General features: G+C 37.4%; 1 protein-coding gene across 1 annotated transcript in view; it reads right to left on the reverse strand.

The window, feature by feature from the left end:
• The window catches only part of v (Tryptophan 2,3-dioxygenase vermilion), a 114,351-nt gene that overhangs the window by 43,239 nt on the left and 46,751 nt on the right, over positions 1–24,361 (reverse strand). The window contains exon 3 of the mRNA XM_081738774.1: positions 16,533–16,598. Coding sequence (XP_081594900.1) covers positions 16,533–16,598 — 66 coding nt within the window. The remainder of the gene's footprint in view (positions 1–16,532; positions 16,599–24,361) is intronic.

Genomic DNA, 24,361 nt, shown 5'->3' on the forward strand with positions numbered 1-24,361 from the left:
ACAGATGGTTAGAACAATTCACTCTCCATTTGGAGTTGTGTGTCAAATGCAGTTAGTTCAAATGACACACAGCCTGTGTGTTAAATCAACACAAGTGTAAAATCTTCGGTGTTGTTTTCTGCGTGTTTGCCAAGTATGTTGGGCATCTAATTATAAAGGCTTAGAAATTGAAGCTACATACAAACACAGTAGAAAGAAATATATTTTCGGTGTTGATTCGACACCATGTTAGGGTAAGTAGTGTGGGGAAAAGTGTTGAGTGTTACTTGTGGCAGTGTTGCATCAACACGAAGAAATTAACACAGTGTGTAGTGTGTTAATTATTTTGTGTTAATATTACACCATGGGATCTCTTAATATAACACAGTCCCTGTGTTATTTCAACATTATTTTCTTATTATTTCAACACACAATCTGTGTCATAATTCAAGGTCAAAGCCGTACAAGTAACACCATCTAGGTGTTAATTCAACACTCCCTGTGTTGAAATTCAAGGTCAGACCACCAGATTAACACCGTTTTTGGTGTTAGTTCGACTCCAGTTCTGTGTTACTACGACACCTATTTCGGTGTTGAAATAACTCCGTGTGTAGTGTTGATGGAACCATTTTTCTGTGTTGGAAAAGCTTCTGGTGTGCATGTTTACGATTACCGAAGATTCTACTTTTAAAATAAGAATAGTAAACTACAGAACACTTTGTTAAGAAAATGTTCATAAACCTTTTTGTCGATTCCCCAACACTTATTGTGAAGTATTTCTTGATGGTTCGAAACACAGCCTTCATCAATATCTTGTTCAAGAATGATAGGAAACTCTAACCTATATCCTTATAATATGTTTTCCTCTTAATCGTGTTTTTACTGGTTTTTCGCCATTTTTGAAACAGTCCCCGGTGTTGACTAGTGAGCTCTAGTGCAGTGTAGAAGTGACAGATATTAATACGGTGTTGTTTCTCGCTGTTGACACATTTCTTCAGAAACATTATGTAAGACAATTGAGAAAACATCGTGTGCGGTTTGCACGTTGAAATTTTACGAATACCTGAATTCGTTTAAGCATTTCTTTCTACTGTATTTGTAGCTTCAGTAGCCCTACATAAGATTTTATAATTAGATGACCAACATATTTGGCAATCACGCAGAAAACAACACCGAAGATTCTACACTTGTGTTTATTTAACACACAGGTTGTGTGTCATTTCAAGTACCGGCATTTGACAGACTACAAACGGAGAGCTAGTTGTTCTAACCACCTGTTTGTGTTATATTTTAACAGAATCGTGTTAACATATAGGCATGTCGTTGAAATAACACGATTTTTTACAGTGTACCATTGTTTTTCCCATGCCTTTCAAATGTTAATGCTCATTTCTAAACATGCTTATGGCCATTGTCTTGGCACCTGTTTCCTAAATTAAAAATTAAAAGTCGGAACGCAATTCAGCGACCTTGACAGAATGAAAGATAATCTTCAACATGTTTTGAAACAAATGGCGGCGCGGTAGTACGACACGGACATTAAAAAAATGGCACAGAGTCTATTAAAAAGTCGCGATATGTAGAAAATAGTTTAATGTTAAAAATGTTGCTAACATCGTTGAAACTAAACGTTCCTTTGTATGCCTTAATATATATATATATATATATATATATATATATATATATATATATATATATATATATATATATATATATATATATATATATAGATATATATATATATATATATATATATTACTTCTAATATTAGCCTCTTACTTTTTTTTAACCCATTCAATGAACTTCCTTTTGCGATTCGGTATATTTAATTTTTTTAAAAAAAATCTGAGTAGCCACTATGGCGTTGAGTTTGCTTTGTTTCATTGCTTTAAGTTTACGATTTTTCTCTTGCAGACTGATGGCGAGTGTGTCCTTACAAAGTTTCAACCCCAAGAAACCTCAAACAGCAGTATTTGGAAATGGGAATAGGACCCACTGTCATTTAGAGTCAAAAATCTTTACTGTGTATTGGTAACTGTGAGCTATTATAATCGAACCGATTCTGTTAAAGTAACAACTGAGAAAAATGAGCATGTCACGATCACGATATTAACTGAACGAGGCGTTCGAAGAAGTTACAGGAAATCATATACGTATGAGTTATTATACTAACGATTAATTACGGAAAGAAGATCGTGTGAAATTTGATGTAGAGAGACTACCAACATCTTCCGAGGAGAAAATTATTGAAAATCCCACTGTAGAGATAAAACTCTTAAAAGCATTTAATGAAACTTGGAGTAAAGTGTTGTAATAAACACGTTAAAAGAAGTAGATAGATAGATTACAATAACCAAAGTCATAAATAAGTGAAACAGCATAGCAATTCATCTGCTAATAAGAACAGTTTGTTTTCTTTTCCTTAGCTCTTAATCTATTCTTTATGTTCAATGTTGTTAGAAGTGACGAATCAAGGTCATTGTGGACAAAGATGATACATGATACATTCGTAGTTTCCCTCATCCCATACGGCAGACAAAAACAAAGCTGAAGTGGTTTCGGTGGAAACTTTTCTCCTTGTCTTGAATTTTTTTAAAGCATGATCTGGCAACGACGTAATAAAAGGATAATGCCTTACGATGGAAAGAAGTACGATATGCATATAAGAGAGCTTCTTCCAGGTATAAATTAAAGTAAAATATAGCTAACAAAATCTTGTTTTTCTGCTTTCGTATTTTCGCTCTGTCTCTTTTGAAACAACTTATTATTAACGAGTTGAATTCTCAGAACAACTAAATCCCAGCAGATAAATAAAGAGACTCTTTTTTAACAAGTTAGTGCGAATTCATCACTATCATTAAGCGCGGGGCAGCCATTTGCATTGCCCATCTCCAAGACTTCCTTTTTATCGTCAAAAGTAAAACAAACATATTTCGTCTGAAATGCCTGCGGAAGAAGAAGAAATGAGTTCTCTTAGAAAAGCGAAACAACTTCGGAAGTTCCATCAATTGTTTCTTGTTCCTTATTCAGTAACTACGCACGTTTTCTTCATTTCTCGAGAGAGGTTAGGGCCAACGACCACTCAGAACGCCCGCGTGTCTAAATGTCCTATGACCAAACGAAAATTCTCGCAAAGAACTATTCAGTCATTTTTTTAAAAGCACGACAAGAGTGGTAATATAACGAGAATAAGGTTAGAAATTGATCTTTGGTAGTTATGCCAGCAATTTTTTTTAAATAAACTTGCATTTTTTTTGGATGATATGATATCAGCGTTTATTCAGTCTCCTCTTTTTCAGGAAAGGGGTTAAGAAGCTCTAGGGAGTGACTAAATTCATCACCATCTCTTAAGTTTGCTACAGTATATATAGAGAGCTCGCGAAGTCCTGGCGACTGGAAATACGAATCTGGCGGCTCGCTTTTTTTCTTATTTTCACATCAGTATTTCCATTTCTGCCTGCTGATACTTCTGCTGATATTTCTGACTTTTATGTTCTTGAGTGGATTAAGAACAAACTATAATAACCTCTTTAAAAAATTCCACAAAATTCAAATTATCTTGCACATCAAATATGTTTATTTTCGTTAGGAATAGTGCCTGCTCTATCGTCTTATTCTATGCTATGTGTCTCTGTGGCTTTAGTTAGAGTGAGCAAAATATTGTTGATAAACAATTGATCATATGAAACGTGCGGCCCCAAATACTCAAATGCACTATTTCAAGCAATTCGATTGACGAAATATTTTAGCGTGCCGCTGGAAAAGAATTCGATAGTTTTCACTACATTATGCAACAACATACACAATCTTTTACAGTTTATGGATCTTGAAAAAAAAGAAGAAGAAGAAGAAAAAGAAATCCATTGAAAACCACTCTTTAAGGGGAAGGGGTAGTAATCACTTAATAGTGAGGATACGAAGTACTACTGTACAGGCCCGTATCCACGGGAGCCTAGGGTATGCCGGGCTCCCCCTAAATTTTCACTGCCCCCTAAAATTTTCACGGTAGGCTTGCAAATGAACTATAATATGATTGGGTCGGCTCCCCTAACTTCTACCGATCCCCCCTACATGTTTGGCCTGGCTACCGGCCTGCTACTGTACAAAGTGCATTAGAAGATAATATGAATGTGGGTATGTATTTCTTTCAGAAGAAAAGGTTTGAATTGAAACTTTTATACATTTTATTTTCTTATACGAGGGCAAGTCAAAAATTATCTATACTTTCATTCTACAGTTTATTTACATGAAACTAGAGTTATACTATGAACATTTTTCTACGTAATCTCCCTCCTTATCAATGCACTTGGTGGCCCAACGGTCAACGAGCTTACGTATTTCTTCCAAATAAAAGGTTTTCGTAAAGCCACTTTTGCATCGCATTTTGCACGTCTAAATCTGAGGCAAATCGGCGACCACGCAAAGCATCCTTGAGTGGCCCAAACAAGTGAAAGTCAGGCGGAGCTAGGCCTGGGCTGGGTGTTCCAATAACTCAAATTTCAGTTTGTGGATGGTTTTAATAGTGTGATGAGTAGTGCTCTCAAAAGGGTCGGGTTACGGGTCGGGTCAGCTCGGGTCGGGTTGTCGGGTCGGGTCAATCGGGTCAGCTCGGGTCGGGTTATTTGGGTCGGGTTGTCGGGTCGGGTCAATCGGGTCAGCTCGGGTCAGGTTATCGGGTCGGGTTATCGGGTCGGGTCAGTCGGGTCAGTTCACTTTGGTTAACTGAGTTTAGGTTGAGCTTAAACTCGGCTGGAGTCGAAAGCTGCTGTTTTTCACTAGCTGCCTAATTAAAAATAGCAATCTTCAATTGATTTTATAGAAGCCATAAATCTATTTTGAACACTTGCAGCTAGTGTTTTTATGGTAAATGCTTATTTTTGTACTTGTGTGTACTTTAATTTGTAAATGTGGAAGATTGATTTTACCAATCGACTGTAATATTAATATCTACGCCAATATGGGGTCTGGATTTAGAACAAAACTAGAAGTTGTTTAAGCAAGGCCAAAAGAAAGATTGGATATGAACTACCAAGCCCAAGGAGGGCTGCGGTGGCTCAGTGGTAGAGAATTCATCTCTGGTACATGGTGTCCATGGTTCGATCCCAGCTTGTGCTAAGTGGGCTTTGTGGTGGAGAAACGCCGTGTAGTGGGTTTTCTCGGGGTTCTCCTGTTTCCTCCTACTTTCTTCATTCTACCATTTCATTCATTTCTCATGGTCACCGTATCCCTTAGCCTCGGTGCAGAATCGAGGGACCTTAAACTGAATATTTCATTTTATTTCACCAAGCCCAAGGACATCGATACAAGAATAAGATAAAGATTGGATATGCAAGACGAATTGCATAGTAATCTTGCTCTTGGCCTTGTTTTGGTGATCACTAAGTAGCGATGAGCATATTTTCTTGCTTTCCGTATAGTATGAAAGACCATAATCAAAATCACACTTGGTCTCCATTTGTACCGATGAGGCGAGCATTCTTGGCTCTTGTATAGCGTGAAAGACCACCACGACTACGAAATGCAAGACCAAGACTTGACTGCAAGACAAAGAATAAGACGCAGTATTGATGACCAAGACCCAGGGAGCGAATTGTTTAAATTTCATTTGTTGGGCTGAAAGTGATGAAATAAAATTAAAATTAGTACTTTATAATTAAATATCATACTGTATTTTTAAATTTTAAATTACGAAATTTATATTATGTATCTTCTTACGTGCAACTATATATATTGTAAAATACGTTTTAATTACCGAGAAAGAAAAAACAAAGTGGCACGGGTCCCGGAATCATAAGAACCTATTTTGGAATGAAAGTTGAAGAGTTGGAAAAAATCACAGGTGTTATCCTGTTTCCTCAACGCTTATCATTGTAGTTAAACGATTTCCTTTTGTCTCCGCCAAGAGACTCTTGCTACTGCCTTCCGAGAAGACCCCCTGCCGTCCAAGCAGGTGAGAACACTGACCTTGAATAAAAATTTCGTCACATACAACTAAAGCAAGAAAAAAATTTCTCCCACGTCGGACATTAATATCAGTTATAAAAAGAAATAACCAAACCTCAAAAGTGCCAAATATTCGTTAAGATGCATATACAAATCCCCTGCTTGATCTAGCTAGTGGTTAACGTGTAAGACTTCGGTACACGTGGTCCGAGTTTAATTCCCAATGGGAGTTCATTTTGGCGTTCACCCAGTATCGTGACTATAGTGCTCTCAAACGGATCGGGTTGACCCGACCCGACCCGACTCGGATCGGGTCAGCTCGGGTCGGATCATCGGGTCGGGTCAGTCAATTCGGGTTACGGGTCGGGTTGGTCTTCAACCCGACCTGACCCGACCCGTTGAGAGCACTAGTGATGAGTCGTGTGTGGCCGTACACTGTCATGCAACAACAAAACTTTCTTCGACAACAAATCTCGGGGTTTGTTGCGAATTGCCGACTTCAGGTTCTTTCCCAACATTTCACTATAACTCGCATGATTTATGCCCGTTTGGCCTTTTCCCGTTTCGACTTATGTCCTCAAAACATATTTTGGCAGGCAACTGGTAAGGATGTTATCTTAAGACGGAACGGGAATTCCCGTTTGGCCTTTTCCCGTTTCGCCTTATTACACACAAGGGAATTATCACTTCGTATCTGTAACAAAGAGGGGTTTATTTTATTCTCAACTTCAACCTCCCTTTTATTTCAGCAAATTAAACTCAAATATCTTGCAAGAATGTAAATGTTATTATCACACCTAAAATAGCATATCAAGTTTCTATGTGGATATAATGTGAAACAGCATCAATATATGAAATTACATCAATTTCACTGTTCTTAAGTCTAGAATAAGCAAAAGTATTAACCACATATGTAGAATTAAATATATAAATAATAAAACATAACGTATAATTTCAAATGTTATTCTACTTGATCAAGGTACATTTCTATTCTCATTATCATTTCTTATTTCTTATTTGAGGTATTGTACAAGCATAAAGGTAACCAAGAGTGTTCTGTCGTTTTTTCACCCAACATCTTCGAACACTGATATGTCACCTAAGACGTACCTGTAAGATCAAAAATAATCCCCATCAGCATCGACGACCTTCTGCCAAAGTTCTGGAAGGCCACACTGAGAAAAGAAAGTGTAGATGCCGTACTTAAAAAGGTAGGTTACATGCGTAATTCCTGTAGTTTTTTTGGACTTAACGTACAGCAGACGTGTAACTGAAAACGCATGTTTTATAATAGTGTCCGTATAGGTGTTTCATCTATATGTATTTTCTGTATGAAACAATATAGGCGGTCAGTACCTGACATGCAAATGGACGTATATAACATAAAGCTGATGGATAAGTATATGCATGTAATATACGGAAAACTGTTAGATGTCAGACATCCTGCAACGGCATGACGTAATATCTAAGGGTAGTCCGTATGTTGCATATGGGTAACGTATGCTTCATACTGATTTCTTTAGTAAGCCAGAGGATTCGGTATATTTGTACAATATACCGCTGTCCGGAGAACGGAGTTTTCTCAGTGCATATATTCCATCGCGGTAAAACTTGATGGGCCGTGAAGCGAAAAAGGTATCAAGTCCATTTTGCACCTCTAGTAGGGATTTGAACTGGCGTCCTCTAAGGTGATTGCCCAAGGAATGGAACAGGTGATAATCGGAAGGTGCAATGTTTGGAGAGTATGGTAGATGCAATAGTGTTTCCCATCCGGGGCGTAGAATGGTGTCCCGAGTCATCCTAGCCACGTGGGATTAAGCATTGTCCTGTAACAGGAGGAACACTTTGTGATTCAGAAGCGCTGGCTCCAGAGTTTTGAGTTTTTCTTGAACGCGGTTCAACTGCTGACAGTACACAGTTGCATTGATGCCGTGACCAGCTGGTAGCGGTTCCCGATGCACGATGACGCGAGTAGTCCACCAAACACACAGGAGGATCTTCTTCTTGTGCAAGCTGGTTTCGGCAGTTTTGGAACGGTTCATGGGATGCTAACCAATGATCACGACGCCGTGGAACTTCGTACAGGACCTACTTCTTATCACATGTCAACATCCTGTCCAGAAATGGCTCCTTCTTCAGACGAGACAGCAAAGAATCACAGACGTCTGCTCTCGTTGCCTCTGGCCCGGAGTCAAATCATGTGGAACCCATCAACCCAACTTGTAGTGCTTCCGAAGTTGATGGAGGTGCTGCCGAATGGTTTCTCCACTCACACGGAATTGTAATCCCAGTTCTTCACATGTCTAGCCTCTGTTCGTCTCAATTGCTGCCTAAAGATCTTCATTTTGTACATGTGTTGGTCTTCCGACACATGGTGCGTCTTCGAGTGTTTCGTCCCAGTCTTTAAACTTGTTAAACCACCGCTGCACTGTTCGCTTAGCCACAACACCCTCACCAAAGGTCTGGCATGTCTTCCTGCTCGCAGCAGTGGAATTTAACCCCAGTTTGAACTCGTACAACATACACGCCCTTACGTCGCTACGCAAGTTCACGGTGTAGCTGAACTGCCACAACTAGGTAGTATGCTGGATATTCCCACATCAACAACTGACCTTCTCCTTATCTCCATTCGCATTCAACTAATGGCGTGAGGGCCAATTGAATACAGACCTTCACAAAAAGCGACAGAACTTTCTTAGTTACCTTTATCCCTGGCTGCAAGAGCAATTGCTTCAATGTATAATAAACGAGTATTTTTGTAGAAGACGCAGGTAGTCCGTCGAAACAGTAATAGAAGTATTATACAGTATGAAGTAATTATTCTTATGTTTATTTCTGTATAATTGTTCAGCTAACATCTTATTAAAAGTCTTTGCTAAACTATTGGCCAACATAGTCATAACATAAGCATATCTCTCACTCACTTTCAATTAAGGTTTTATTATACTTAAAAAAAACAGTGACGCAAATAATACATTACTCTGAATACTTACTTTGATTACACGATGTTTTTTCGTTCAAACGTGAATATTAGTAGCCTTACAAATGTTCTGCAAAATGACACTAAATTTCCCTATCATAACCTGGAAATTCCCTTCTCTGGTATAAGGCAAAACAGAAAAAGGCCAAATGAGAATTCCCGTTTTGCCTTACAATCAAATTAACATACACTATTTTATCTTCATAGCCGGAAGTCATGAAAACAGACACAAGGCGAAACGGGAAAAGGCCAAACGGGAAGACACCAACTCGCACTGTTAAATCTTCTTTCCCTTTTCCATGAACTCTGCCATTACGAGCCCCGTGAGTCCCAAAACACAGTTAACATAACCTTTTCTGCGGATGGTTCAGTCTTGAATTTTTTCTTCGTCAGAGATCCAGGGTGTTTTCACTGCATACTCTGGCGCTTTGATTCTGGCTCATAGTGATGAACCCATGTTTCATCGCCAGTGACTCTTTTGCTTAAAAATGCATCACCTTCGTTGTTGAAGCGAGTGAGTAAGCGTTGACAGATCCTAACACGAGTGAGCTTGTGTTCTACAGTAAGCTTTCTTGGTATCCACTGTTCACAGACTTTATGAAAACCGAGCTTGTCGTGGATAATTTGATGGGCAGAGTTATGACTGATGTTCAAAGCAGCTGCTACCTCATCGATAGTGATTCGCCCATTTGCCAGAACCATCTCTCGAGCTTGCTGAATGTGGTCATCTGTAGTGGAGGTTGATGGCCGTCCTTTTCCCTCTTCATGTGTTACACCTGTTCGACCAATTTTAAACTTCTCGAGCCACAAAAACACAATTTTACGTGATAGTACACTTCTCCTATATTGCTATGAATGTCTGATCCTTTGACACCCTCCGACCAGAGGAATCGGATCACTGTTCGTTGTTCCTCTTTGGTACAAACTTCTAATGGAGCAGCCATGATATATCTGCAACAGAAGGAAGAAAAATGACGGAATTAAGATTACACTTTCACAGCATTACCACAACTGTATAACAATAAAATATGCTAGGACAGGAGACAAAGTGCGCAATGTAAGAAAAGTTGACAAAAGTGTAGATAATTTTTGACTTGCCCTTGTTATTTACACTAATCTCTGTTTTTACTATTCTTTACAAAGACGGTATCAACTGTAAACTGTCTCTTTTTAGTACATTTTTTTAAACATCATAGTCGAGCAGGGCCCTAGGCAATTTGTCGCCCCGTGCAATGGCATTATTTGCCGCCCTCTTTCTCCAGAAAGAACAAATGTTAATAGCCACGATTTTAAGTATGCTACCCCCTCATGAACAAGGAAGGGGCGGGAAAGAGTACTCGCACTCAAAAAGGCCTAAATACTACAAATACAACTTCGTAGTGTCTGTTTTTTTTTTAAATGAATAATAATCTATTATGTTAGTGAAATATAAAGCAAACACACCTGCAGAGGAAAGATGGTAATCCTTTTTATAGAATGCAATATCAATACGGTATATCAGTTTGCAATTCCGGTGCAACTAGCTCTTCTATCTTTATTTCTTGATTTTCCTTCTACATCTGTTAAAAAAAAAAAAAAAAACTTGTTTCCACCTTCAATAATAAGGAAATTATTTGTGACAAAAAGATAGCCTGGTTTTCATATCAAAACTGTGATAACTAACTAAATGGAACAGGTGTTGCTACTGTTCGAGAACTCAGTTATTGTATTTGACAACAATCAAACATGCGCGCCGACTACATGGGTGCTCCGGGGCTTCGGCACCTACACAAATAATCTTGTGGGTGCGGCGCACCCACAAGACTTTTAGTTTGGAGCCGGATTTGAACCCATTTCTCTTGAGTTTAAGTCAGTCGTGTTACCGATTGTGCTAGGGCAGCCCAAATTTATCCGTATAGTACCGGTATATTTTACTTTATCACAGCACAGCCCTTATGACAGTGTTCATAAAATATTTTAACTAAAAATAAATCAATCAAATATCAAGACTTTCCTGGAAACATATAGGCTAACACGTCCTGCCATTGATATGCACCCACATAAATTTTGGAAGGTCGGCGCCGTTGCAATCAAGCAATTTATGCTGGGACATATTTGATCATTTGCAGTTTAGTAAATTTAACTACCATTATCATGAAGTCTATTTCCAACAAGAAATATTTATTTTAAATAATATAGTTATGACAAATTTTGCCATCCTTCGAAACTTGCCGGCCCATGCAAATGCATGTGTTGCACATATGGTAGAGCTGTAGAGCTGGCCCTGAGTCAGAATCTCAGCTGAGTCTATAAACATGTGAAATGCCTCATGAATACTCAGTTTCGCATCACAGTCAGGGGTAAAAGTGAGGGGAACGCGGGGGTCGTCGTCCCCCACTTTCAGAAAATATCAGTGGCGTTCCCTGCTTTCTAAAAAAAAAATACAATGGGCAAAGATAGCCACGGGGGACGGCTTGACGTCATGCATACCCCTACCTTTTCAGATCCACTTTTATCCCTGATCACAGTTTGTAAATATTAAGCAATTCTTTTACACCTTTCAATCTTACAGAGTATGAACCGATCTCTTCATAACTCTCATGATCTTCAACCGTTTTTTAAAAGAAAGGAAGAACTTTATTTTTTTTTAAAATGTAGCTCATTTTCATCCTAGAGAGAGTCACAGCATGAAGAAAACGTAATAACTGAAAGATCAAAATATGAAATTTTAATGATATAACTTTTAAAGATGTTTTTAAAAGTTACCTTACATTTATATGTAACAGCACAAGATGTGTTAAGTATGTGCCATTTAGGTGTACCAGCTACTTTTTAGGTACCCAACCTTGGCACATATGATATTCATGTGCTAAGTATGTAGTTCAGCTACCTACAGTTTTAGGTACTTGTTACACCTAATTGATATTTGCAACTATGTGCCACAAATACAGCATTTATATACCTGGCTCACTTTCGCACTCTAACAGTCATTTGTTTTTATGTCGTCACTTGGGAGAGATACTTCTCATGTACTAGATACGTCCTTTAGGTACATACTGTTTCAGATACCCTAACAGCACAAGATGGGCTAGGTATGTGCCATTTAGGTGTACCAGCTACTTTTTAGGTACCCGACCTTGGCACATATGATATTCATGTGCTAAGCATGTAGTTCAGCTACCTACAGTTTTAGGTACTTGTTACACCTAATTGATATTTGCAACTATGTACCACAAATAAAGCATTTATATACCTGGCTCAGTTTCGCACTCTAACAGTCATTTGCTTTTATGCCGTCACTTGGGACATATACCTGTCATGTTCTAGGTACGTCATTTAGGTAAATATTGTTTCAGATACCCTAACACCACAAGATGGGCTAAGCATGCGCCATTTAGTTCTTCTAAATTTATCTCCCACATTTGATGCATTTGTTGCTTCTTTTTCTAAGCGATTGTGTACTAGAAGCAATAAACGCATCAACTTTATCAGATGGCAACTGTCGCAGATCATTTGAAAGTGAATATGGAAGAACCATGAAATAAAATAAATAGACACTCATCAATTTGTTATAAGTTTACATGGCGAGCAGATTTTATCTGATCCCAAACGGTTATCGTCGAATATCGGCGGTTATAGGAGCACTGATTACCCAAATTGAAAATACCTCAGTAATTTATCCCTCTACTAGCGACGTTCTCTTCATTTCCTCCGTGACCAAGTCGGAAGAGCACGCGGCTAGAGATACAAAGGCTGGTGGTTCGCGCCCACCTAGGGGTTCATTCGTTTTTACTTGTTTAAAGTGTTTTTAGATTCACTTTAATGCAAACACATTACGCATATAGGCGATTTAACATATTTTGGGGGAGTAATTTTGTGGTTCATTGACGCTTACGGCATAGGGAACATACCTAGAACATACTAGGCAAGTTCCCCAGGTACATGCCAGACATGTGCCTTGGGGCGGACATAAACTGTGACTATCACTTGCCATCCATGCGATTTGTCTCTCACAAAAAAAGTACATAAAGCACATACTGGACACATTCCATGTACCTGAGAGAACATGATAGGCATGTGCCTGCTATGTAATTGTGCTGTTAGTGAAATGGGTGATGACAAGTCTAATCACAGCGTGTTGACTGTAAAATGCTTGTTGTTGTCTATATTAGTCTCATTTGTAACAGCAAGAAGCGGTCGCTTATGATACCGTGCTTTTCATCCTACGGCCAATGGTAGGGATAAGTTTCTGGAAAACAGTTATTAATAGGGAGGTCGTTGTGGGATGTATTACCAATGGAAGTTTTCACTCAGCTTGTCAAGAAATAAAAACTGATTTCCTGAATTTAATACTTTACTCTTATGTTCTACAGGCTGAAGAAAACGGATGATTTATTACAGAGAAGACGAGAGAACACCGAAAAAACTCACGGATACGATGTTGTACACCACAAACACACATAACCCGGAATCGAATCAGAACTGCAGAGGTCAGCATTCTGTCACTGAGGCCACAATGTCCCCTATTTTCCCTGGAGTTTGATTTTTAAAAATCGTCATGTTTATAACCTGTGTCCCAAGCACTTTACCGAGAAATGATCCCGATCCACAGTTTTACGTGATGATGCACCTTACAAATGGACATTCTTTTTATATATATAATGGATTATTCCAAGTACGCTGTACAGCTGGAAACAATGTTTCCTTCCCATTCTCCTTTAGAATATATCCGAAAGGAAAATAAGTTTCGCGCAAAAAAAAAAAAAAAAAAAAAAAAAAAAAAACTCAAAATAACTTCCTGCTTCAGAGTTAAAAAAGAATTTCCTTCAGGGCTTTATTTAAATGAAACGAAGGGGTATTAAAAACTGGTCCTGATAATTTCTTGAAGAGTGCTATTTTGCTGACAAATATAAACTCCTATTTGCCGGAGAGAAAAGGAAAGTGAAACAGTAACTTGTCCTACTGTTCTGAATTCTTAAAAACAGAAAAGCAAAATTCATTAACATTATTTAACCAGCTTCTCTGTTTTTGTGCGTAAGTTGCAAAGTATTTAACTAAGTGACAGCCTCTTCTGTGTCTTCATGGTGAACAATAATGCCGCAAACATTCTATTACTACTGTTACTACTACTACTGCTACTTTACTATATATTATTACTACTACTACTAACAATATTACTAATAATAATAATAATAATATAAGCAACAAAGTATCAGTCTGTGCGTCACGCTAATTCCAATTCCTGATAATAAATAGTAACGCTAATAGATGTCTCTATCTGTGGTATAGATGTTAAACTATACAGGTAATTTGCCGGTTTGCAAACTATTGTGGGTAGTTAATTGAAATTTAAAAATTGTGTTTCAATTTAATTACAGTAGAGTTCCGATTATCCGAGCTAATGTGGACTAGATCTAACTCGGATAAGCAAAAACTTGGTTAATACGGATGAACACACAGATATTTTTATCTAGTATTTATTATTGTTGTTAATTGATTATTTCTCTTTATTAGATTATTTGTTATTGCTGTCTCATTTTCATACAGTACAGTATGGTACATACATACGTACGAAAGGAATTAGCCATAAATAAATTTAAGTAAAACGCAATAAAAATAAGGTACTGTTTAGCATACACATATGAATCTTTTAAAAAATGTGAATAAGAATCTTCTGCTTTATTACAAGCTACCTCGCTTTTTGGCCACTATATTGCGCAGACGTCTTAACATCATGTCAGCTGGTGTTGTGGGGAAAGGGAAGAGATCGTTATCTTTACGCCAACTTCTGTTTTTGCTTTGTTGCTGAAAGAAAGGCTTGCAGACTGCTTATCATTGTAAGCAGACTAGTTTTTAATTTTGTGTTTGGATTAAGCTCGGATAATACGGAACCTCGGTTAATCGAAACTCGGATAATCGGGACTCCACTGTATTAAAAAAAATTGTAAAGTATAACCCATTCAAACTTTTGTTTAAGCACGATTTTAACCATATAGTGTACAACAGACCGAAGATATGGGGAAAATAACTAGAAATACAAATTGCAAACAGTTTGTGGATCGTGCTAATCCTAATAATAAACAATCACACTAATAGATGTCGCTACCTACGCTATCATTTGCCTGCATAACTGTTATTGAAAAATTGTATAAATATGGTATGGAGTTGGGGAGGAGAGTTGGAGTTAAATATATACAAAAAAAGTTAAATATAAGCAATTAGTATTTTTAGTAAAACATAATTGAATCGATTTTTGATAAAAGGGCGTAGCCTATGTAACATTTTTCAAAATTTTAACTTTTTTAAAGAAATAAATATTTTAGAAGTAGGCGTTACAATTTTGTTAAAAGGACGTGTGTTTCTTGAAACGTGTTATATATTTTTTTCTTTTTTTCATAAACCAAACCGTCTCGTAGGAAAACAGTTTTTGTCATTTTCCGACATTTTTTTTTAATTGCACATACGCTCTTTTAACAGAAAGTGATTCAATTTTAACCCACAGTGTTCAGCGGATCGAAAGCTTGGACAAAACTAATAATAATACGGGTGACCCAATATGACCCCCCACATTTTAAAGGCTAAGAAACAAAAACAAAACAAAAAAAAAAGCAAGTAGAAATGTGTTTATTCGAAAATATAAAAGGGTATTGAAAACAGATTGTAATCGCTTTGTTCTGATTTTAAATGAAACAATTGGCAATACAATTTGAAGACGATTTCTGAAGACTACAGTTAGTAATTGCTCAATATTCCCAGGCATACGAACGCTTTTAGGTCAGCTAGATTGTTTTGACGTTGAGCCCGTTGTTCGGAAATTCTTGATCCACTGCAGACCAAACCATAATGACAACTGAAGGCAGCAGGAGAGTGGTGAGCCGAAGGAATGACTACTACTCTCGCCCTTCTACTGACAACGCTACAGGAGATAAAGAGTGGAAGGTCTTATTGGGTTTTATTGGGTATTATCGACAATAACTGTCGAAATTACTTGCACGGAAGAACTGAACAAAGGCTCTTCTTCCTCTTCATTAGTACTTTGTGACTCCTGCTAGAGGAGTAAGCATAGTCTGGGTCACCAGGTCATGTCATTTTTGAGTAATTCAATGATCGGAATTACCCCACCGATCGCATTCTCCCACTTTACTCTACTAAATTAAATATATTTTTATATTAAGTACACTAGACTCATTAATCCGGCCCTCAGTAGTCCGGCCTCTGTAACCCGGGCCCACATCTGGCCTCTGTCGTGTGACGCCGCGAGAAAGTGCCGCAGAAACCTGTTGTATTTGTTTATAAATGTAACTGCGAAAAAATAGATACAGTACTATTGTGACTTCCGTTACAGTTCAGTACCATGTCTTCAGAAAGAAAACACGTTACGCCGTCCACTTCAAGCAGAATGTGGAAATTTGATAAATTGGGAGGAAGTTCTTCGTAGAATGCCATAGTGCTGTATGTATAAAACCAAATTTCAGACACTTAATAATCCCACCCCTAATCGCACCCCCTCTTTGCAAAGAATGGTCGGATTAGGCGAGAGTCAAGTGTATTGTAATAATATTTAAAAGTGTTAATAATAATAATAATAATGACAAACATTTGTAAAATAAAATGAATCTTACTTCTAAAATCTTTTTTCTGGTTTACTCACCTTTAAAATAAGCACGATTCTTTGAAGTCTCTTTAGTATTTCCAGAGATTGGGACTCATCCAAATTCTTAAAAGAAAATGTAATAAATCATAAGATGAAAGTAATACATAAGTAAATAACACTGCTGATATAAAAAACATTCATTTTCAAAACAATTCTTTAGGAATGTCAGTGATAGCTTCTAATACTCCAGTACAATCGATTGAGAGTAGGCCTATGCACAATTCAATCGTCTCATAGTATGGGTAGAATTTGATGCAAATCTGCGACATGCGATCTTATTGTTTCCATTCGCATGAACCAGTTGCATAGTATAAAGAACTTGCAAATACTACAAAATATTGAAGAGAAATTATTAGCTAAGAGTTGAAGCACGTGTTCAAGTGGTTATTTTGAGAGAAGGGAGTCATTCTCTGCGAAAAATCACTCAACTATCGGGCAGAGCAGTGCGCCGGACTCTTGGAAGATAGTCACAAAATGATGTAAATACTGTATGATACGGAGATCAACTGATCGTCTAAGAATGACAATTTCTCTTAAGAACAAGTTCACTGGGTAAAAATCAAATGGAATGGACGTTAACTGCTACGGAATAGCGATTTCCAAGCGGTATCAAATATGATGGTGGCCAAGCGCCTTTAGATCTTTGGTTTTGGGATAGGATTGAGGTAAAGAAACAATTCCTTTATGCAGGAAATATTACAAAAAGACTCCTAGACAAATAAAATAAAATAACGACTTGAACGATGAACAATGGAAGAGGACACCCTTGACCGACAAATCTAAATTTCAACTATTCGCCTTCCAATGCTAGAAGTTCGTGCGTTGACGCCCTGAAATGTGCTTCCATCTGGAACGTCAAGGCACGGAGTAGGTAGCATCACTGTTTGGGGATGCTTTACAGACTACCAAGTTGATAATTTAGTTCCAATTAATGGAATAATGGACATCCTTCTAAGCTATGCAGTAATTATCTTCTGCAATGCAAAGAAGACACTTCATCAAAAACAAATGGTACAGTCGCCATAGTCCTCGGATTTATTACCCATAGTTACACTTGAATATTAGAAAATAGGTTATTTAAAACATAACTTCTAGGAATTTATTTAATGTTATATGTTAGTAAATTAAACTACTGCATTACCAATTTAATGCAATACAAAACATATGAAGGGTGCTTAATTTACCTTACAATTTACAAATATTTCTCAGAAGAATGCATTTTTGCAAAAGTTCCTTGTTTCACATGCAATAATGATAAAAGTTTGAGTAGAACTGACGAAATTTAGTTTTCACTATGAGCACTACTTTTAATATTTTTACATTCAGGATACTTTTTTTATCTAATAAAGAAACAAAAACAAAAAAGCCTATATTTTTTTTTAAATAGAAGAAAGTGATAAGAGAAGAAATTTATGAGGATTTTTATACAAGTACATAAATTTGCTAATTTTAGATGTAGTCGTCATGAACCTCCAGATATTTCTGGTGGCATGGAACAGGGTTCCATATATCCTCTGCGTAAAAATTTTTCGCCTGATAGTGCAGCCATTGCAGAACTCATTTTCTTGAGCACTTCACATGTCGTTGAAACGCTTCGATGCGAACCACTTTTTCAGGCGAAGAGAAATTGCTGAGGCAAGGTCGGAACTGTATGGGGGATGATTGAATAGTTCTTATCGGTCTTTGAATTATTTCAACAGTAAAAACAGCTGCGTTTGAGCGGGTGTTGTCATAGATCAAAAGAATTCCAGAACGTAGAATTTCTCTCCGTCTATTTTACATGACACGTCGCAGATTATTCAGTATTTGGCAATGAATATGTTCGTCTTGGTTCCAAGAATTCCAACAAGAACACACCCTTTTGGTCCCAGTACATGCTTGCCATGATCTTGTGAACTGATGGTGCTTTTTTGAATTTCTTCGCTTCAGGAGAACCAAGGTGCCGCAATTGCATTTACTGTTATTTTGACTCCCCAGTGGCGTACGATATCCAGGTTTCATCCCCCCGTTACTATGCGAGAAAAGAGATCTTCCCCATTGTACTCCCAACGAGTCAAAAAATCACGTGCAGCTGTCGTTCCTGCTCTTTGGCATTCATCTCGCAAGGAGTTTGTGATATCTCAAATTGTCAGTCACAATTCGATTGACTTTGCAGGTACTTCTAGAAATTCTTTGGCGAGTACAGTTATTGTGAACTGGCGATTGGATCGCACTTTCTCGTTAACATGTTCCACCAGATTTTCATCTAAAGATTAGGCCTTCCGTTACGCTCATCGTCCTGAACATTTGAATGTATTTCCCGAAACAGTCTGCACCATTGCTTGGCTTTCCCTTCACTCATTACTGTTGCTCCGTAAATGGCATACAATTCACGATTGATGTCAGTTCCATTCTGTCCTTTGGCAGAAATCGTATCACATATCTCACTGCACATTTTGCAGGATTTTGTATTACAGCAGTCATTTTACCTTATTGTTACTCGCACGTACGCAACTCTTCTCGGACGATTTTATGTTTATTACAAGCACAGAATACTAAGGCTACTTCATCAGAGTTAGCAACCCCGCATAAAAATCTTCCTTTTTTCTTACATGCATCTTTGTTAGATTGAAAATGCACTCGATATAAGCATTTGTTCCGGGAACGCACATTATTTTGCAGATGTTGTCAACAACAATGTGTAGGTCCTAGCAGTGTTGAAACATTGAAGATTCTTGAAGGAAATAACAATTAAAAAGAAACAGAGTATTTAGATGTACGGAAACATGATTTATTTGACACCGGGATAGCTAGAGGAAAATCGGGAATGTTCCGGTAAACCCAAGACGTGTGGTTAGCCTCTACGTATAGGGACGAGAATTGACTGTCGCAGATCATACTGCTCAGAACACCTCAGATTGCATGTAGTACACTGAGAAAAATCCGTTCTCCGGACAGCGGTATATTGTACAGTGGGGGACACTTCTAAATGGTACAGCCATATGGAGATTTACGGCTAAGGTGTACCATTTAGAAGTGTCCCCCGCTGTACAAATATATGGAATCCTCTTGCTTACTAAAGAAATCAGTATGGAGCATACGTTACCCATATGCAACATACGCACTACCCTTAGATATTACATCATGCCGTTGCAGGATCTCTGACATCTAACAGTTTTCCGTATATTACATACATAAAGCCCTAATTATGTTATATCCCTCAGCTATATGTTATATACGTGAATACGTCCATTTGTATGTGAGGTCCTGACCGCCTATATTGTTTCATACAGAAAATACGTATAGATGGAACACTTATACGAAAACTATTATAAAACATGCGTTTTCAGTTATACGTCTGCTATACGTTAAGTTCAAAAACTACAGGAATTAAGCATGTAACCTACCTTTTTAGGTAAGCCACTTACATTTTTTTCTCAGTGTAGTCTTTTGTTAAATTCACCGTTATAAAGACCTATCTTTCATATTTAGAAATTCACCCATTTCCCTTCCACTGATAATAATATTCCAACGATACTTAGGAAGGACATGTTGACACTAGGGGCATCTCTTGGCAATCCTTTTATGTACTCGACGTGACCAGCAGTGCACAGATGATTAAAACATTTCCAAAAAGGAAATTATTGTTAATAAACAAAAAAAATCTTCGTAATTTTCCTTAGCCTCATAGTACCATGATAGTTATGGTTTCAACATGGATTCCACTAAAAGAAAATGTGATTTAATATATTGCTTGTGTGCTAAACAACATGAACATAAGAAAATTGTGACAGCGCTTCTAAATGCGAGAAAGTTGCTGTTTTGTAGGTGTGATACATGTCCTTGTTCTCGGATGAATATTTCGGAGATGCTTTTGGATGAAGTTACATTACAAACTAAGAGGTTTTTCACCAATACTTTTACACGACCTAGTTGGGTCAGGTTGCGCATATAATATAAATTTTACCCGAAGGAAAATTTTTAATCATCCATCCTCAATTTCCTCAGCTACATACCCGCATGGTACATGATTTGAAAATATTTTTCCCTCATAGTTGTTAACACAAGAACAGAAGAAAATATATATTATGATCATGAAGAAAACCGAATTAGAAATTTCAGCGAATTTTCACGTATCATGGCCCGTGCATGCCATGAAAGTGATTTCTCGATGTCTGTCCATCTGTTCGTTCTTCTCGATGTATATATGAGTGTGCACTTGCCTAGAGCCCATATTGTTCAACGTATCCTGACCAACTCATAAATTTAAGGTTTTTCAGAAGGTTGCTCAGAATAAACATAATCGATTTTCATAGACCCTTCCGAATGATGCATTTAGCCGCGGTGCTATATCCCGGTACATGCTGGGTACATTGCTGTGTGTACTTGATAATAGTATCAATTGTGCACAATGCGTGGAAAGATGAGGGAAAAAGTGACAGCTTCTTAGGAGGGGTTTATTTGTTAACTTATAACCCCGACGCTCTTATAACCACCTAGAATAGGGTAACTATGCAAAGAGGAGGGTGTAATCGTCAGCAAAGATGGTGTGAGTCTTAACATCTGACAATGTGGTGCAACTCGTCGTCGTGCCTTCGAATACCAAAGTCAACGCAGCTTACTTCCAGCAGAACATCATGAACCCTTTATATGACACACGCACATCCTCCACCTGTACGGTGACGAGACCACAAATGTGCATATGAATGCACATGGGCCGCGATTATCCCAGGCGTGCTACTCAAGGAAATCAGAACAGACGATAATTCAAGTGATCCTATTTTTGTCCATTTCTGTGAAATCGCCTGACCAATTGTCAGCTGTAGGTTAGGATTCCGCAAACAGGAACTTGCTTGACGTTATTCCCTATGTTGCAGGTCTTCAGAAAGTTTTCAAAGCAATATGGTGAGACATTCCTCTTCTCATTCTAGGCAGGAGTTTGCTACAGTGGAAAGTACACTGCCGGGCAATCATTCGGCCTTGACTGTCACATCGAACACGACAGTAGACAAAGGGGACTTACTAGCCAAATAAGTGGTTTAAAGTATACTATTTTTTAACGAGACAACTTTCTGTATAAATTTCTGTAATTTTTTTTCTCCAACTCCTTAAGGTGAACATCCAAGGAATATTTGTACATACGTATAAGAAAGATATTCCTCATTGAATCAAATATGGAATTCAATGTAATTCGTTTGCAAATGTAGTATGGACGTTTCTTATTTGATCAAACATAAACGTTCAATAGTAGTATTGAAAATCTATTCAATGTCCATGAGCGTTAGGGACTTCCTACATCGTACATTCAATAGATGTTGGGTACGGCGAGCATATTTTAATAGTTTCAACCTCTGTAGAACCTCTGTAACATTAGCAGTATTATCACTTCAAATATGCAGTAACACTTTAATGGTTGAACTCTTCCTTTCTTTGGAAGATGAATGTGCTAGACTGAACATTGTTCATGTTACACAATTATTCCATTTACACAGGGGCGCCCGAAGAAAATTTTCTAGGAGGGGGCTCATCTCCATGATTGGTATATTACGCCTGGTATTTCTTGTACTTAATAAACATGGTTTGCTGTATTACATATACATTTTCGTATATTACTTTGCCACGTCTGTGAAGTTGTCCCGCCCACCTAACGAATTTTTCTTTTTCTTATCTACATCGTTAGTTTATCGTTAGTTTACGTTAGTTTTGCTAAAATTATCGTTAGTTTCGAAAAAATAAAATTTTTATTCAACAAATAAATGGGCAGGCCAACTTCACGGTTCCCCACCCACAAACGAATTTCAAAAGTTTTTCATATCACATCGTTAGTTTACGTTAGTTTTGCCAAAACTATCTTAGTTTCGCAAAAATAACGATTTTATTCTAGAAATAAAGTTTCCCACCAACTGTGAATTAGCCCGCCCATATTGAATTCTCATAAAATTCCAACTCATACCGTTAGTTTACGTTAGTTTTACTAAAACTATCGTTAGTTTCGCAAAAATAACTATTTATTCGAGAAATAAGATTTCCCGCCAAATGTAAAGTTTCCCGCCCATAAACAATTATCATAAATTTCCATTTCACATCCTTAGTTTATCTTTAGTTTACGTTAGTTTTACTTTCCTTAGGGACATACTGGACACATTCCAGTGTACCTGACGGAACATGATAGCCATATGCCTGCTATGTAATTGTGCTGTTAGGGAAATCTTTACTTCAGGCATTGGCGGAAATCTTTACTTCAGGTATAAAATCGTTATTCTTGTAAAACAAACCTTAATTTTAGCAAACCTAACCTAAACTAATGATATGAGTTGGAAGTTTAAGAGAATTCAATATGGGCGGGCTAATTCAGTTGGCGGGAACATTATTTCTTGAATAAAATCGTTATTTTTGCGAAACTAGAGATACTTTTAGTAAAACTAACGTAAACTAACGATAAGCTACCGATGTGAGATGGAAATTTATGATAATTCTTTATGGGCGGGCTAACTTTACATTTGGCGGAAATCTTATTTCACGAATAAAATCGTAATTTTTGCAAAAGAAACGTTACTTTTAGCAAAACTAACGTAAACTAACGATAAACAAACGATATAAGTTGGAATTTTATGAGAATTCAATATTTGCGGGCTAATTCACAGTTGGCGGGAACTTTATTTCTAGAATAAAATCGTTATTTTTGCGAAACTAACGATAGTTTTAGTAAAACTAACGTAACTAACGATAAACTAACGATATGAGTTGGAATTTTATGAGAATTCAATAGGGGCGGGCTAATTCACAGTTGGCGGGGAACTTTATTTCTAGCATAAAATCGTTATTTTTGCGAAACTAACGATAGTTTTAGCAAAACTAACGTAAACTAACGATAAACTAACGATATAGGTTGGAATTTTATGAGAATTCAATATGGGCGGGCTAATTCACAGTTGGCGGGAAACTTTATTTCTAGAATAAAATCGTTATTTTTGCGAAACTAACGATAGTTTTAGTAAAACTAACGTAAACTAACGATAAACTAACGATATGAGTTGGAATTTTATGAGAATTCAATATGGGCGGGCTAATTCACAATTTTTAGTACAAGATAAAACAACAAACTAACTAGTAGTTGATTGGCAAATAATCTAAGAGTAGCACTCTTGACGCATTCTTATAATGTTATCATAGTCACTGCAAATCACACTGTTTCTGGAATTATATCCGGATGTGCATATGTGTAGAATGAATCAGCAGTCTTTTGATTTAGAACATAATATTTAATTATGACAAACAGTCAAGCTGTTGTGTTAAGTATTATACTCGGACATTTTGCAAATTTCTTAAATCGATGTAAGTTAAATGAAAACACAAAAAGCTGGAACTAAATTTTAACTTTACGGGCTCTTTTGAATGCAGAAGGTTTTACTTTGTCCTCAAAAGATAGCTTTGAAGCTAATGTACGCTCTATAGATATGATCCTAAGTTTGGAGAGTCGTTGTTGTCCTGTTAAATTTCTGAGGTATTTTTTTAATGATCTTTAGTTTGCTAAATTTCCTTCTCTTTCCTTATAGTGAAAATAAATATTTGCCCAGTGTTGGGTCCCTCAATCCGGCGGCCGTGGCACAAGCCCTGTATTCCCCTCCCCCTTAGTTACATTACTGCCGACAACTATTTTCTACAAAACTAGAATCTACAATTAGACAAGGAACTTCAAGTTAAGCGCCTCAAGAAGAACGTAAAAGATTTTAAGGCCGGAAAGTTTAAGTTGGGAAAGCTGAAAATCGCCCAAGACAAATACGGAGACATAATATCTCTGATCAACGGACCTACCCCTGTCCTACAAATGTCTGAGCACCAGCCAT

The sequence above is a fragment of the Thermobia domestica genome, chromosome 14 (genome assembly GCF_964235325.1).
Source record: "Thermobia domestica chromosome 14, izTheDome1.hap1.1, whole genome shotgun sequence".
In the NCBI taxonomy this organism is placed as follows: Eukaryota; Metazoa; Arthropoda; class Insecta; order Zygentoma; family Lepismatidae; genus Thermobia; species Thermobia domestica.